General features: G+C 57.3%; 1 protein-coding gene across 15 annotated transcripts in view; it reads left to right on the forward strand.

The window, feature by feature from the left end:
• The first annotated feature begins 637 nt into the window (after positions 1-637).
• ELN (elastin) overlaps positions 638-13,873 on the forward strand; it is a 32,864-nt gene continuing 19,628 nt past the window's right edge. For 4 of the 15 annotated variants that reach the window (XM_044936320.2, XM_044936318.2, XM_044936312.2 and 1 more), the window contains exons 1-9: positions 687-826; positions 4,143-4,236; positions 7,298-7,348; positions 8,429-8,458; positions 8,973-9,005; positions 12,420-12,455; positions 13,090-13,185; positions 13,432-13,494; positions 13,577-13,639. In XM_044936320.2, coding sequence (XP_044792255.1) covers positions 4,146-4,236; positions 7,298-7,348; positions 8,429-8,458; positions 8,973-9,005; positions 12,420-12,455; positions 13,090-13,185; positions 13,432-13,494; positions 13,577-13,639 — 463 coding nt within the window. In that variant the 5' untranslated portion in view covers positions 687-826; positions 4,143-4,145. Of the gene's footprint in view, positions 827-4,142; positions 4,237-7,297; positions 7,349-8,428; positions 8,459-8,972; positions 9,006-12,419; positions 12,456-13,089; positions 13,186-13,431; positions 13,495-13,576; positions 13,640-13,873 lie in introns of all 15 variants that reach the window. The other 11 variants (XM_044936311.2, XM_044936316.2, XM_044936317.2 and 8 more) reach the window with 6 other exon arrangements.

Consider the following 13,873-nt stretch of genomic DNA (forward strand, 5'->3'; position numbering starts at 1 on the left):
CTGCAGGGCATCAGGGTCTCCTTCCCTGCACCCAGATGCCCCACGGGGGCAGCAGCAACACAGTCTCACCTTCCCAGCCATTCTGCCCACTGTCCCTTGACCTCTCCAGACCCTGGCCTGGATGGACCCCAGACCCCAGCCCCCTTCCCAGCTTTGGCCTGTCTGGCTGGGTCTGGGAGTGGTGAGGGAGTCTGGAGGGCCGGGGTGGGGGGGGGCAGAGGCGCAGGACAGCTGGCCTGTGTCCCCACACTGGGCCCGGGGCCCAGCCGGAGGGGCGGGGGCCTGGCCACTCAGGCCTTGGCTGGGGCCGGATTTTTGGCCGGGCTGCAGGGCCCTCCCTCCTGCTTCCTCTCCCGAGGGCTGTCCTGGCAGAGGCCCCCCTCGCACTTTCTGGCGGGAACAGGGCCAGCAGCGAAAGAACAGCCGCAGAGGGAAAGCGGGAGAGAGATGGGGGGAAACTGTGTGTGTGTGTGTGTGCGCGTGTGTATGTGCGCGCGTGTGTTTTAAGGGAAAAAAAAAAAAAGAGCCCACAGTCCAGTCCAGTCAGACCCAGCCTGGGAGGCTTGCGAGCCGGCCTTTCGTAATTGCCCCCTCCCCGTGGCCCCCTCCCCGAGGCCTCCCCCTTCTCCCGCCCTCCCGCCCGCCCTCTCTCCCTCCCTCCTTCCCTCGCAGCCGACGAGGCAGCAATTACGCTTTGGGGATAAAACGAGGCGCAGAGAGCGGGCTGGGGCATTTCTCCCCGAGATGGCGGGTCTGACGGCTGCGGCTCGGCGGCCCGGAGTCCTCCTGCTCCTGCTGTGCATCCTCCAGCCCTCGCAGCCCGGAGGTAGGCCTCCCCCTGTTTCCCCGAAGGGCCCGCAGCCCTTGAGCCACCCGCTCAGGTGGCTGGACCGACCGACGAGAGGGCGCCCTGCCCTCCCAGCACCCTCCAGGGGGCTCCCAGGCAGGAGCCCCTCAGCCACTGGACCCTCGGAACCACCCCTCCTGGGAGCCAGCCGTGCGGAGCAGAAACCTGTCATACGTTCGCCCCGAGACTCAGAATGGTGATGGTCCCAGATCAGCGCCGGCTTCTGCTGCCCCGACAGAGTGGATGAACCTTGCTTTGTCCTGGGGGGCTCTCCCAGGATGGGGGTCCCGAGCACGCTGGGGAAGGGCCGGCGAGGTCCCGTCGGGTCTGTGAGCACCAGCGGTTTGCACACCTGTGGACCAGTGGCTGTGCACACGTGCCCCGGGGACAGGGGGCCTGAGCTGGAGGCCAGCTCTGCAGCAGTGAGCTCTCTGACCTCGGCAGGTTCCTCGTCCCCTGGGAAGTCGGGACCCGCTCTGGGTGATGTCAGGGTTAAGTTGATTACAGGGTTGCGGGTTGGAAAGCTGCCGCTGTGGTCTGTCCCTGGTGAGAAAGGCTGGGGCTTCTGAGCATGTGTGTAAGTATGCGTGTGTGCACGAGTGTGTTACATGCTCTTGTACAGGTGTGCATGGTCTGTATATGTCCAATCGTGTCATCAGATAAAGGAGGAGGTTTCTGCGAGGGGATGAATGTTCACAGGTTCATCCCTGGACAGGTGTGTGTGTTTGTGTGTGAGTGTGTGTGTGTGTTAGAAGGAGGGGTGTTATAGGATATATGAAAGTGCCTGTTAGCATGTGCAGAAGTCTGCCACCCAACAGGCATGTACACAGAGGCGATCTGGTGTCCAGGTGTGTCACTGGGTGTGGTTTGTCACTGTGCATATGCGTGTGTGAGAGTGTGTGTGTGTGTGTTGGAGGGAAGCATGTTATAGGATATATTCATAGGATATGTGAAAGTGCCTGTTAGCATGTGCAAAAGTCTGCCACCCAACAGGCGCGTCCCCAGAGGCGATCTGGTGTCTAGGTATGTCACTGGGTGTGCTTTGTCATTGAGCATGTGCGTGCGTGTGAGTGTGTGCGTGCGAGTGTGTGTGCTATGGAACACCAGCGAGGACAAGGAAGCTGGGGAAGATATCCGTCTCCTGGCAAAGGGAGAGGCCTGAGTGCTGGGGGCTTGCATGAACCTGGGGGCACTCCCGGGCCACCTGACATGTTCCCTGCGGTGGTCCTGGAGGACGTCCCTCTCCAGGCTGCTACGTACCTTGGGGGGGACTCTGGGAGTGGTCCCCCCCCCGTCCCTTGAAGGTGCTCCTGGCCGTGGGGAGAGAGAGGTGCAGGCAGGCTCCTGAACCTTTGGTGGGGTAGCCTGGGTGGGGTCTGGTTTCCAGGAGAGTCCTCTTTGCCGTGAGAACCAGTGGGGGCCAGTGTCAGGATGGGGGGGCCACTGCTGGAGCAGGGCCAGGCCAGAGGGCAGGAGCAGGAGCTGGGCAGAGGCAGCAGCTGTTTCCGTGAGATTGACCGGCGGGGCAGGACCGCTGGGAGCAGGGGCTTCCTGCACAGAGGTCAGCTCCCAAGTCTGGACAAAGCCGAGGGATGCTGGCACAGCATCAGGTGGGGTCCCACGGGGGCCAGAGAGACCATCCCAGGGGAGCAGCCGTCCCCGGGCCTGAGATGGCAGCTTGGGTCCCATCTGAACCTCCTCCCTGGAGTCTGGCCCCTGAACACCTGTCTTCCCAGAGACAGCTCCTCGCTAGAGCATATGACACCTAGCCTCCGCAAGAACCCTGAGAGTAGAGAATTTTTATCTACACTCCACAAACAGGGAGATTGAGGCTGAGACAGGCTAAGGCAGCACCAGGGGGTGAGTACCAGCCAGCTCGTCCCTGGGCTAAAGGATGAGGGAGGTGGGGGCCAGGTTCCAAGCGGCATTTGGGAAGGGGCAGGCCTGGGCCTGAGTACTCCAGGGTGGGCCTGCCCTAAGAAGAATGCACCCTCAATGACCGGGTTAAATGCTTCGCTGGCCCTGTTCTTTTTTTGCAAACATAAATCTCAGCTCTGTCCCGGGTGGTAGAGTAGCCGGGTCCAAATAAGGGGTGTGTGAACTGATGCGTTCTTCTGGGGTTTGTGCCCAGAGCCTCCCAAAGGAGGGGCCCCCTCGCACATACACAGGCTCACACAAGCACACACACTCTCACACCTGCCCGGCTATCCTGAAGGATGTCACCCTTATGGGTCCCCTAGTCCCAAAGAACCATGTTGCCAGTGGAGACAAAAACGGGACAACCCAGGAAGGCTCTGCGATGGAAGGGTTGTCTGGACCCATTTAAGATGGGTCAAAAGTAGCTTTGAAGATCATTTGCCCCAGACTCCCTTGCCATTTAAAGAGAGAGAGAAATTAAATCAGTTATAATTGGGACCAGCTGCCCCAAACCCCCAGAAATTTTATCATTTTAGCTTTGGGTGGTTTTTCATTTTCGTTTTTCTGATTTTGGAACTGAAGATGGTTTTGAAACAGGGATTTTTTTTCAGCCTATTGGAACTTGAAACCATTCTGACATGGGGTCTCACCCCAAAATTCTTGCTTTACTTGGTCTGAGGAGGGACCCAGACGTGTAGGTCTTGTTAAAGCCTCTGCCCAGGTGACTCTGAGGGGCCTCCAGGGCCTCGGACCCCCAGTTTAGGGGTTGATGCTGCTCTCTGAGTTTGCTGGGGCCGAGGCAGGAAGGCAGGCATGCCCGAGGGGAGGGAGGGGACAGACTCAGTCACTGAAGGGCGGATTGTTTTTGAAAAGCCTTTGGCAGCCTTTCTCCAAGCAAACAACAAACAGCTTCGTGTGGTCTTATCTGCTCCCCAGGCCGGCCCCCCTGGACTTGGAATTGGCAAAGTCCCCTGCCAAGGCCCGCTGGCCCTCTGCTTGCTCCCAAACAGCCGTCTCCCAGGTCTTTGAACCTGGAGCCCAGTGCCCACGCAGAAGGCCCTGTGTGTGACTGGGGTCAGCTCTGGGTACCTGGCCAGGCATTTCATCTCTCTGGTTCATGGATGGTTTCCCTGGCTGTAAAATAGGGAGAAGCATCCTTGCCCAGCATATCTCCTAGGGCCGGTGGGTGGCTCCAGCAATGTCACGTTGCAAATAATGCATCAAGAGGACTATGGGAATGCAAATTTTAAAAACCATATATTCTCTTACTGGAGATGTGCTAGTGTGAACTAATATCAACCTTTGTAATTCATACACATTTATAAGGTTTAATTTTTCTCTTGCTACTCACGCCACGTTTTGTCTAATGGGGAGGCAGCCCATGTGTAAACAGAGATGCAGTAACGGAGGAAGCCGACAAGCCTGGGAGAGAGGGTGGTGCAGAGGAAATCCAAGAAGGCTTCATGGCAGAGGTGACATTTGAGTTAAATCTTGAAAGAAAATTAAATGTTTGAGGGGCTTCTGTGGATGGGAGGTGAGCCTCGGTCTTTGGGGCTCTAGGGGGCAGAACTGGAGAGACAGAGGAGCAGATTCTATCTCAGTAGGAGGGAGATCTCTCTGTCGGTAGAGCTGATAGCATCAGGAGGTGGTGATTTGCCTGTCACTGGAGGCGTGCAAGCAGAAACACAGGATGTTCGCAGAGGAATTTCAACCCAGGCCAAAAGAATGTTATGATCCCTGAGAGTCTAGGACCATGATTCTAAGATGCAAGAGACAAGTTCCACCCTGGTCTAGCCGGTGAAACAAGCCAAACCCACATAAAACAAGACAAGTGTGCTCCAGGCCAACTGCTTTGGGCAGCTGAGCAGTGGGAACCACAGGCTCAGAGACGGCAGGGGGGAGAAGCAGAGCCCAGTCTTGTGGAAGGGTAGGACTTGGAGAGAGGAAAGGGCATTCCTGGCAGGAGGAACAGCTCAGGCCAAGGAGGGGAGGTGGGAAGCAGGATGACCCTTCGCATGAGGGGCAGGAGAGGAGACCGCTGCCTTTTCAAAAACCTTTGATCACCACCAGTCTTATTCTGTTCTCCCCTCTCCTGTACTCAAAGAGGGGCCCGGCGGGGATCCTTTACGCCCACTAAGGCTTCTCCGTTTCCTCAGTGCAGAACGGGGATCAAAACCTTTGGCTCTGCGGGCCGTCATGGTTCAGGCATGGAGTTTGGCAGACACTGTTGGGCTCTGAATCATGGAGGTGGAGAGTAGGGAGAAGAGAGAGCTGGGGAGAGCTGGGTAGGCCCTGGGGAGAGTGAAAGCAGAAGAGGAGCTGGCCAATCCCAGGATGGGCCTGGCCCCTGCGCTGTGGGGAGAACAGAACCCCAGGAGAGGAACTGGGTGTTCAACCAGACCAGCCTGAGGTGGGGAGACCTCAGATGGGTGGGGAGACCAGACCTGAGGTGGGGATGGAAGAGGTCAGACCAGACCTCCAGGCAACTTCCTTGGCTCCCCTCCACCAAATTCACCCATCCTTTATTGAGACCTATGTCTCCCTGGCCCCAGGCCATGTACTGTGAAGCAGAAACAAAGTGTCAGTCATTAATTAATTAATTTATTTTGGAGCAATTACGGAGCAAGCGCCAGGCCCAGGGCAGGTCTCTGGAACTCTTTGACAACTCCGCAGCAACCTGGCAAGGCAGAAGTTATTAGCCCCACGTTTCTACAAAGGAAACTGAAGTTCAGAGAGGTTAAGTGACTTGCCTGAGGTCACACAGATGGTAAGAAGTTGGCACGGCCGGGATTACAGACCAGATGGGTCTGTCCTGAGCCCTTTGCTCCCTCCGCCCACCACATTGTTCTTGCAGCCGCCCACCCCCCCACCTCCCCCACCCCCCGCCCCATGACTCTGGAGCCAGAGAGCAGAGGGGAGAGGGGAGAGGAGGGAGAGGGGAAGGAAGGGGAGGAGGGAGAGAGGCCAGGCAGGGAAAGGCACACGAGCCAGTGCTCAGAGCTGGAAGCCCGAGCCAGAGAAGGCATCAAAGGGCCATGTGTGCGCTTGGCAGTCGATGACAGGGCCCGAGCGCCCATTCCCAGCAGGCCCAGCCTCCTGGGCCACCGCTCTGAGCCCCTCGAGGCTCTGAGCAGATTACTTAGACACTCCAGGCCTGGATCACAGTGCCTGGGGCGGCAGCGGGGGGTGGGGGGGAGGGGCGGGTGGCGCCGGGGCTTTGGCACAGGGTGACCATGACAGCTTGGCATCCTCCACCCTGCTGGGCCGTGGCTGAGGCTGACCAGGCCCTGGGGCCAGCAGGCCCAGCTGTGTAGCACAGCCAGGCCACAGAGGCCAGATGTCTGCTGGGCATGCTGGGAAGCTGCCCTATACTCTCCCCTCACCCCATCCATTCAGCCATGTTCAGCTGGGTGGTGCCGGGGCTCAGGCTGGGGCACCGGCAAGGTGGCTTGTCAAGGGGCCATTCAGTGGTGGTGGAGTCAGGGCCTGGTCTGCACCAGGATTGTCTGTTGCCATGACTACACACAGGCTGGGTCTGGGGCCCGGCCTCCCAGCGTTCCCCTGTGAGAGCTTCACGGGTCCGTGGGGACTGAACTCGTGATCCGGGCTGGGCAGGCGGCCCCTTTGGCCCAGCCAGTGAATTAGCTTTTCCTTAGGAAACTATTCACTTTGCTCATTCATGGTGTCCCCCTCTGGGCCCCCGCGCCTCCTTAGACAGCTCTGTGTCAGACAGCCAGAGCCCCACCCAAGCTCTGCTGCCCAGCGGCTAAGGACGCTGACCTCACGCTTTCCTATCAGTGTGGGAATGGCTGGGCCTCGGCTGGCAGCAGCCGCGTTTCCTTACCTCTTGCTGTCACGGCCCAGGCCTGCTCTCCCACGATGCTGGGTCTTGCCCATGCCGCTCAGGACTGGAGAGACGTGGCCAAAGGCGCTCAGACCCAGTCCCTGGCCAGGCCTTCCCCAGGTAACACAGCGCGAGCCATTATGCTCAGAGGAGTGGCCTGGCTTTGAATCCAGCCTACATCTATTTGCAGCTGTGTGACCCCCGGCCCGTGTCTTAACATCTCTGAGCCTGAATTCACATCTGTTAAATTGAAGTTAATAATCCCTGCCCTTCCAAACTCACTGGGCCATTTTGAGGAGCAGGAAAGAGAAAATGCTTTGGAAATATAACGTGCTTGGGCGACACTGGTTACTTTGTAGACACACAGGATTATTGCCATCATCCCTATCTTTTATCTTAGACTTTAGACTTCCCTGGTGGCTCAGACGATAAAGCGTCTGTCTACAATGCGGGAGACCCAGGTTCAATCCCTGGGTTGGGAAGATCCCCTGGAGAAGGAAATGGCAATCCACTCTAGGACTATTGCCTGGAAAATCCCATGGACAGAGGAGCCTGGTAGGCTACAGTCCATGGGGTCACAAAGAGTCGGACACGACTGAGCGACTTCACTAAGACTCACTAAGACTATCTTTTATCATTACGCTTTTATTCATTCTGGCTCATGGGGGACTCTGCCTCCTTCCTTCCAGGGGTCCCAGGAGTTGTTCCTGGTGGAGTTCCTGGAGGTGTCTTCTTCCCAGGTAATGTACATGAAATTTGCACGTGCCCAGGTAAGACAGATGCTGATTAAATTTGCAAGAGACAGACATTTGGACATTTAAAAAGGAAAAAACATTGGCATGCCCACCGCAGAGGACTCATCAGTCACTCCTATATTAAAAAGCAGTTTACATGATGCTGTTCTACAACTACTGAGCATAAATTTTCTAAAAGATGAAACTCAGTGCTTGCAAAACGGTAGGAAAGTGGCCGCCTCACCCATCCTCTGCTGTTAGTCTTCGAACCATTAACCCCACTCTTGGAAATCCATTCAAAGGAAATCATTGAAAAGAAGAGAGAGAAAAAAAAAAAAAGCCATCTGCCCCAAGGTTCATAGGAATGTTACTAGCAAAAATGCAAAACAAGAAACCCGCTTGACAGGAGGGTGTGATTAAGTAAACTAAGGTTATACAACTACTAAAAAGTATGAATATGCTCTCTTACGGTCAAGTGATTTTCAAGTAAAAACAATATAAAAGCAAGAACAAGGTGCAGATGAAGATTAGCCCCGCCTCAAGAGAAAAAAAAAAGGGCAGAATGTTAGCTCAATGGCATGGCCAGGGTTGTGGGCGGGAGGAGGGGGCGGGGATAGAGGGGGAGGCAATCTCTTCCTTTAATTTAGAAAAAAAGCTTGATGTTTTAACGTAGATTGAAAAATCACAGATAATATTTTCAATACTTAAAAAGTGTTTAAAGGACTTCCCTGGTGGTCCAGTGGTTTAGAAACCACGCTTTCACTACAGGAGGCATGGGTTCCAGGTCCAGGGGACTGAGACCCCTCATACCGCACAGTATGGCAAAAATAAAAATAAAAAATAAAAGGGTTTGAGCGTTCAGAACTCATGTGGAGGTGAGAGAAGCCACCAGCACATTCCCAGGCACACACAGAGGCAGGAGACTTTTGCCAGATGAGACAGATGAGGAAACAGAGGCTCACACAGCTCAAGGCTTGCCCAAGATCACGTGGCTAGGCAGCAATGGATTTGACCATGGGTCAGTGGATGGCTTCTTGGCAGGGACCTTGATGGCTTTCCCTCTCTCTCTCTATCCTGCTGACACAGGGGCTGGTCTTGGAGGCCTGGGAGTAGGAGGTGAGTTCAAACACCAAAGTTGGCTCCTCGCTAATGGGGTCTGGGTCTCAGCCTAATCCACACATATCCTTGGACCTCCAACCTCAGAAAACTCAGGCATTAAGGGGTCCCTCTTTTCCCAGACTGAGCATCTAGTGGAGAGGGACTTTTCTAAAAACTATATCCCCCAGCCCCCTAAGCCCTTGCCCCCAGTCTCTTCTCCCTGGGGGCCCCTGCCTTCTTTAGTATTTCTTTTGATCCTTAGTAATATCCATGCAAATCCAGCTGAGTGGGAACCATCACCCCCTTCAGAGGCCTGATAAACAGTGAGAGAGGGGGAAACTCCAGGTCAGGAAGGGACCTGGGCCCGCCACCCAGGCATCTAGGTGCTGGGCTCCCAGCAGCTCCTTGTACACAGGGGAGGACCATTCCTGGCCCCACAGTGAGACCCCACAGTGCCCTGTGGGGATCGTAGTGGGACAGGTGGGCTAGGACTCCCCATTAACAACCATCTCTTCCCTCCTTCCCTCTGTAGCACTGGGCCCTGGAGTCAAACCAGCTAAGCCAGGTAAGCACTACAGCCTTTGAGCACTGAGGGGGCAGGGGAGAGAAGGGGCCACAGACCCCTGAACCGGGCCTGTGGATGGGAGGAGGGAGTGAGGTGGTTGATGGACCCTCCCCTCTAGTCAACGCCTCCCAGGACCAGGCTAGGACCGAGCTCCGGGGCTTCCAGGGTCAGGAGGCTAGAGGCAACTTACAGTCCTCCCTGAAGGTGGGGTGTCCAGCACCGACTCTGCCCAAGCCTCTGTGCCCCCCGAGAATCCCCTCTGCACCAGATCCCAGAAAACAGCCCTGGTGCTGGGGTCAAAGGTCAGAACTGATGCTCCAGTGGCCGCCAAGCCTGTGAATGTCACTCTGGGCTCAGACACAGATAATTGGACCCCAGCCTCTGCCTGAATGATCCCTGACTCTCAAACGAAGCCCTCTCTTACTCCAGGCCAAGATCTTGGTTATCCTTGACTCTGATGATCCATTCTGAGCCCTTATCCTGACCCCAGGCTGAGCTTTGACCCCAGATCAAAGCCCTGCACCTAACCCTAGGCTGCACCCTGACCCTGACCCCAGATGAGCTTCCTTCCTGATCCCAGGCCCCTTTCAGCTGTGCTCCAACCATGGAGTTTTCCAGTAAGATGTGGTTGGCTGTGTCCTGGCCCACAGGGCTCCAATCCACCGCTAGGTCCACTAAGCTCCAGAGAACACACCACACCCCCCTCGCCAAGGAAAGAGGGAGGGCGGGTTCCTCCAGGAAGTCCTGGTGGATAAGGAGCAGGTGGAGGAAGGGGTGTCTCCGTCTGGATTTATGATCTGATCAACACGAGATATAGCCTTTCCCCCCACCCGCCCCCACACCCCACCCCACTCCGTGTCTCCCTGGCTTTGAAGCCTGAGACTCCAGGACAGTTTGCATGTCCAACAGCTCTTACGAAATCCACCCCCCCCACAACAATGTTCGATGATTCAAGTGCAAATGAATCTACAAGACCCAGATTCCCCTTCCCTGCAACCCCATCTGGGTTGTGAAACTCTAGGGCTGGGGCCAGGCAAAAGAGAGAGAGACACAGGAGGGCAGGAGGCCTGGGCAAGGGGTTTATCGGGGTCTGTAGGAGTCTGCAGGGCTGGGAGCCCTTTGGGATCCACTGCTTATCCCACCAGAACCTGTTTCCTATCTTCTCAGAGGAGTGAGTGATCTTAAAAGGGTCTTTGATGGTGGAGAGAGAACAGAGGAAAGGCTAGATAAGCAAGGGTGTGGAATTAGGATCGCACGTATCTGGGAAGACCCAAATGGAGGAAGTCGTGACTGCAGAGCTAGAGGAGGGACTGGTTGATCCCGTTGCCAGCCGGGGACGCACGGTCGGTGGTGATGAAACACCAGAGAGAAGACAGAAACTTGCACACAGTCGCAGTTGATAAAGTGAAGCTTTGAGTAATGAAAGATTTAGCGTAGACTTCCAAAAGGACTTCCAGCTTGGGGTGAAGATGTAGACCAAGAGGAAAGTCAGGACCTTGACTGATGAAAAGGGACTGGACTCCATGACCTCCCAGAGCTTATCTTTCAGCCTTAGGTCTCCGGGCTCCAAAGGCATGGATTGGGCCACAGTGCCCCCCAACACAGGGCAGCTCCCCACATCCGGGCATGCCCAGGAGAGATGGAACTGGGCACAGGCAGCCAGTGTCATGCCTGGGAACAACTAATCCCTTGGCGAGTAGAGGGTGGGTGGCCTGGCAGCTGCTGCTCGTGGGCCTCGGTGAGCTGGCCCTGCCTGGGCTCTCAGTGGGGGACCAGGCAGCTGGGAGCCAGCACCACCCCCACCCCCAGCACCGGCTGAAGGCCAGTCACCCACCCAAGAGCCCAGGAAAGAGCAGGGGGGGACAGCCAGCGGTCATCCCAACAGGCTGCAGACACAACATGCTCTCTGCTCACAAGCCCTGTGGTCCCAGGAAGGTTGGGGACACTTCGGCCTTTTTGTACGTGGGGAAACTGAGGGAAAGTGAAGGGCAAGTGACTTGCTGTTTCATGCAAGGAGTAGCGTGGGGCAGCAAGATTTAAATCCAGAGCTCAGTGACTCTGGAGAGTGACGGTTGGACAAGCCAGGCCTCTCGGGGCTCCCAACCTTGGCCATTCTCACCCCTCTCTCCTCCTCACCCCTCTCTCCTTCTTTCCAGGGGCTGGACTCCTGGGGGCATTTGGGCCAGAGAAGTCCAAGGGAAGAAGGGGAGCAGGGGTGGGACTCTGCTCAGGGGCGATCCTGGAGGGGAGCACTGGAAGAGGGCAGAGAGCCACCTGCCCCACCCCACCCACCCAGCCTCTTCATGCTTCCTGGCCGGTCCCCATCCTCTCCTCCCGGCCCCTCTGTGGTCAGGAAAGGCCAGAGGGTGTCTGCTGCCCTGCTGGACCTCAGGAAATAGGCCAGGCTGGAGAGAAACACCCCTGACAGAGCTGGGGCGGGGTGGGGCCAGCAGCGCTGGGAAGTGAACCCAGGCACACCCCAGGCCCTGCCAGACCACACCACACCTGCCCGGAAAGGAGATGGGCCGGAGGCAGAGGCCCATCTCACAGAGGGCCTGGCTGGCTTTCAGACGGGCCAACTCACATAAGTAGGAATTGAGGCCAGGGGACCACACCCAGAGAAAGGCAGGTGGACTCTCCGGGGCTCATCTGTCCTGCTTGTTTGGGGTCGGTCCCCAGAGAGGCCGCCTCTGAGCTTGGGACCCTGGTGACCAGGACTGGCGCTTGTGGGAGAGATTCTCACATAATTGGAAACAAAGCCGGCACGGTTGTGAACTCCAACCTGATTGCCCATCGGTCCTGGCCAAAGCCGTGGAATGTCTCCTGGAGGGAGAAAAGCAGAGATCGAGCCCAGATGTGGGAAGGAGAGAGCCAGAGGGACCCATTTGGCTTTTTATAAACATTTTAGCATCTGTCTGCAGGCAAGGAGGCTCCCAGACTGCAGAGCAGGCTAGATGGATGACAAAAAGGGCTCCAGATACAAGGGAGAGGGCGTGGGCTGCACCAGGGGACTCCTGCAAGGAAGACGAAGAAAGGCCTGGGGTGGGGCTGACGTGGGAGCAGGGCAGGGCCTGGCCTGGCCTTGCTGGCAGCTTCTGCTCAGCTCCAGCCCCAAGAGAAAGCCCTCCTGGGTCCCCCGTTAGCTGGCGGGACTTCTAAGGAAACTGAGAGGTCTGGTTGGGATCAACACAGCGGCATCCACATGGCACAAAGCAGTTGGTTACTAAACAGTGGTGACTATCTTACCAGGATTGGCCGCCAAGTACCGAAAACTTGAGTCCAGCTTAGAGACCTGAGTGGCCACACACAGATCCCAGCATCGCTGGGTTCCGCGAGTCCCTTCCCACCCTGGGCCCAGGAACGATGACCCACACCAGCCTTCCCTCACCTGGCTCTGTGTTCTTCTCCCTACAGGTGTCGGAGGGCTTGCCGGCCCTGGCCTTGGGGCAGGTTAGTGTTAACATCCAGGCAAGATGCCCCTTTGGGTGCAGACCAGGCCTGTTCTGGGCACTGGTGTAGGATGTGATGCTAAGACCACCTGCCCGGGGCCCCGGGAATGACAGCTGGGTCTTGGCACTATTATACTGACGAGGTTGGCACTAGTGGTAAAGAACCCGCCTGCCAGTGCAGGAGACAGAGGCAGATTCGATTCCTGGGTCGGGAAGATTCCCCTGGAGAAGGGCATGGCAACCCACTCCAGGATTCTTGCCTGGAGGACCCCGTGGACAGAGGAGCTACAGTGGACTACAGTCCATGGGGTCCCAAAGAGTCGGACACAACTGCAGCAACTTAGCAGGCAGCAAGCAAGAAGAGCTAGAAGGAAGCAGCCCCGGGAGCCCAAAGAAGTCACCTGATTCAGCGGGGCTTCAGGAAGGCTTCCTGAAGGAGGGAGGTGTGGAAGTCTGACCCCAAAAGATCCCTGTAGCTTGTCAGGCTGAGCGGAGCAGCCTGGGCCATACTGCATCTCTGACATTGAACCGAGCCACATCTTTGCACGGAGCAGAAGAGCCTCAGATGTACCTCCTGGACGGGGTGGGCCAGGGCCGGGCTGGGGGCAGGAGCTCACCCATCTTCCTCTCTGCAGGGCTCGGGGCTTTTCCCGCAGGTGCCTTCCCAGGGGCTCTGGTGCCCGGTGGCCCGGCTGGCGCTGCTGCAGCCTATAAAGCCGCTGCCAAGGCCGGTGAGTATTACCCTTTAGGATGTGCCATAAGCCCTCTGGCCTCTGTGGGCTCTCCACCTTGCAAAAAACCTTTCCTGGGTCGGGTGGGGGGTGGGCAGGTGAACAGGATCCTCAGCTCCAGTCTCCTGGGGGCGATGGGAGGCAACCAGCTATGTCTCAAAAGCGAGGCAGAGGTGGGGCCAGACCTCAGTCCAGCGTCCTGCTGCCTTTCTCGGCTCCTGGTGTGACCCGCCTCTGTCTCTGCAGGTGCTGCTGGTCTCGGCGGGGTCGGCGGCATTGGTGGTGTTGGCGGCTTAGGAGTGTCTACAGGTATGGAGACGAGACCTGGGTGTCCCGGGGGGAAGTCGTGGGAGGAGGGGAGCCCCCTCTGATGTGGCCCCTTCCCCTCCAGGTGCGGTGGTGCCTCAACTTGGAGCCGGAGTTGGGGCTGGAGTGAAGCCTGGGAAAGTGCCAGGTCAGTGGATGGAGTCCCTGGGGCTGGAGGGTAGAGGTCAGGGAGAGGCAAGAGCTCCCAAGCTCCCCCCCGCCCGGGGCAGGAAGGTCAGGGCCTGGCTGCAGCGGGGCAGGGGTCAAGGGGCAGAGGCAGGCCCAGAGCGTGATGCCAGGTCCCAGACAGGGGCGAGGGACTCCGGCCGTCCTTCCAGGCCCTTCCTCCAGGACCTTGGAGCAGACCTGAGAGACAGGCTCT

The sequence above is a fragment of the Bubalus bubalis genome, chromosome 24 (assembly GCF_019923935.1).
Source record: "Bubalus bubalis isolate 160015118507 breed Murrah chromosome 24, NDDB_SH_1, whole genome shotgun sequence".
Taxonomy (NCBI): Eukaryota; Metazoa; Chordata; class Mammalia; order Artiodactyla; family Bovidae; genus Bubalus; species Bubalus bubalis.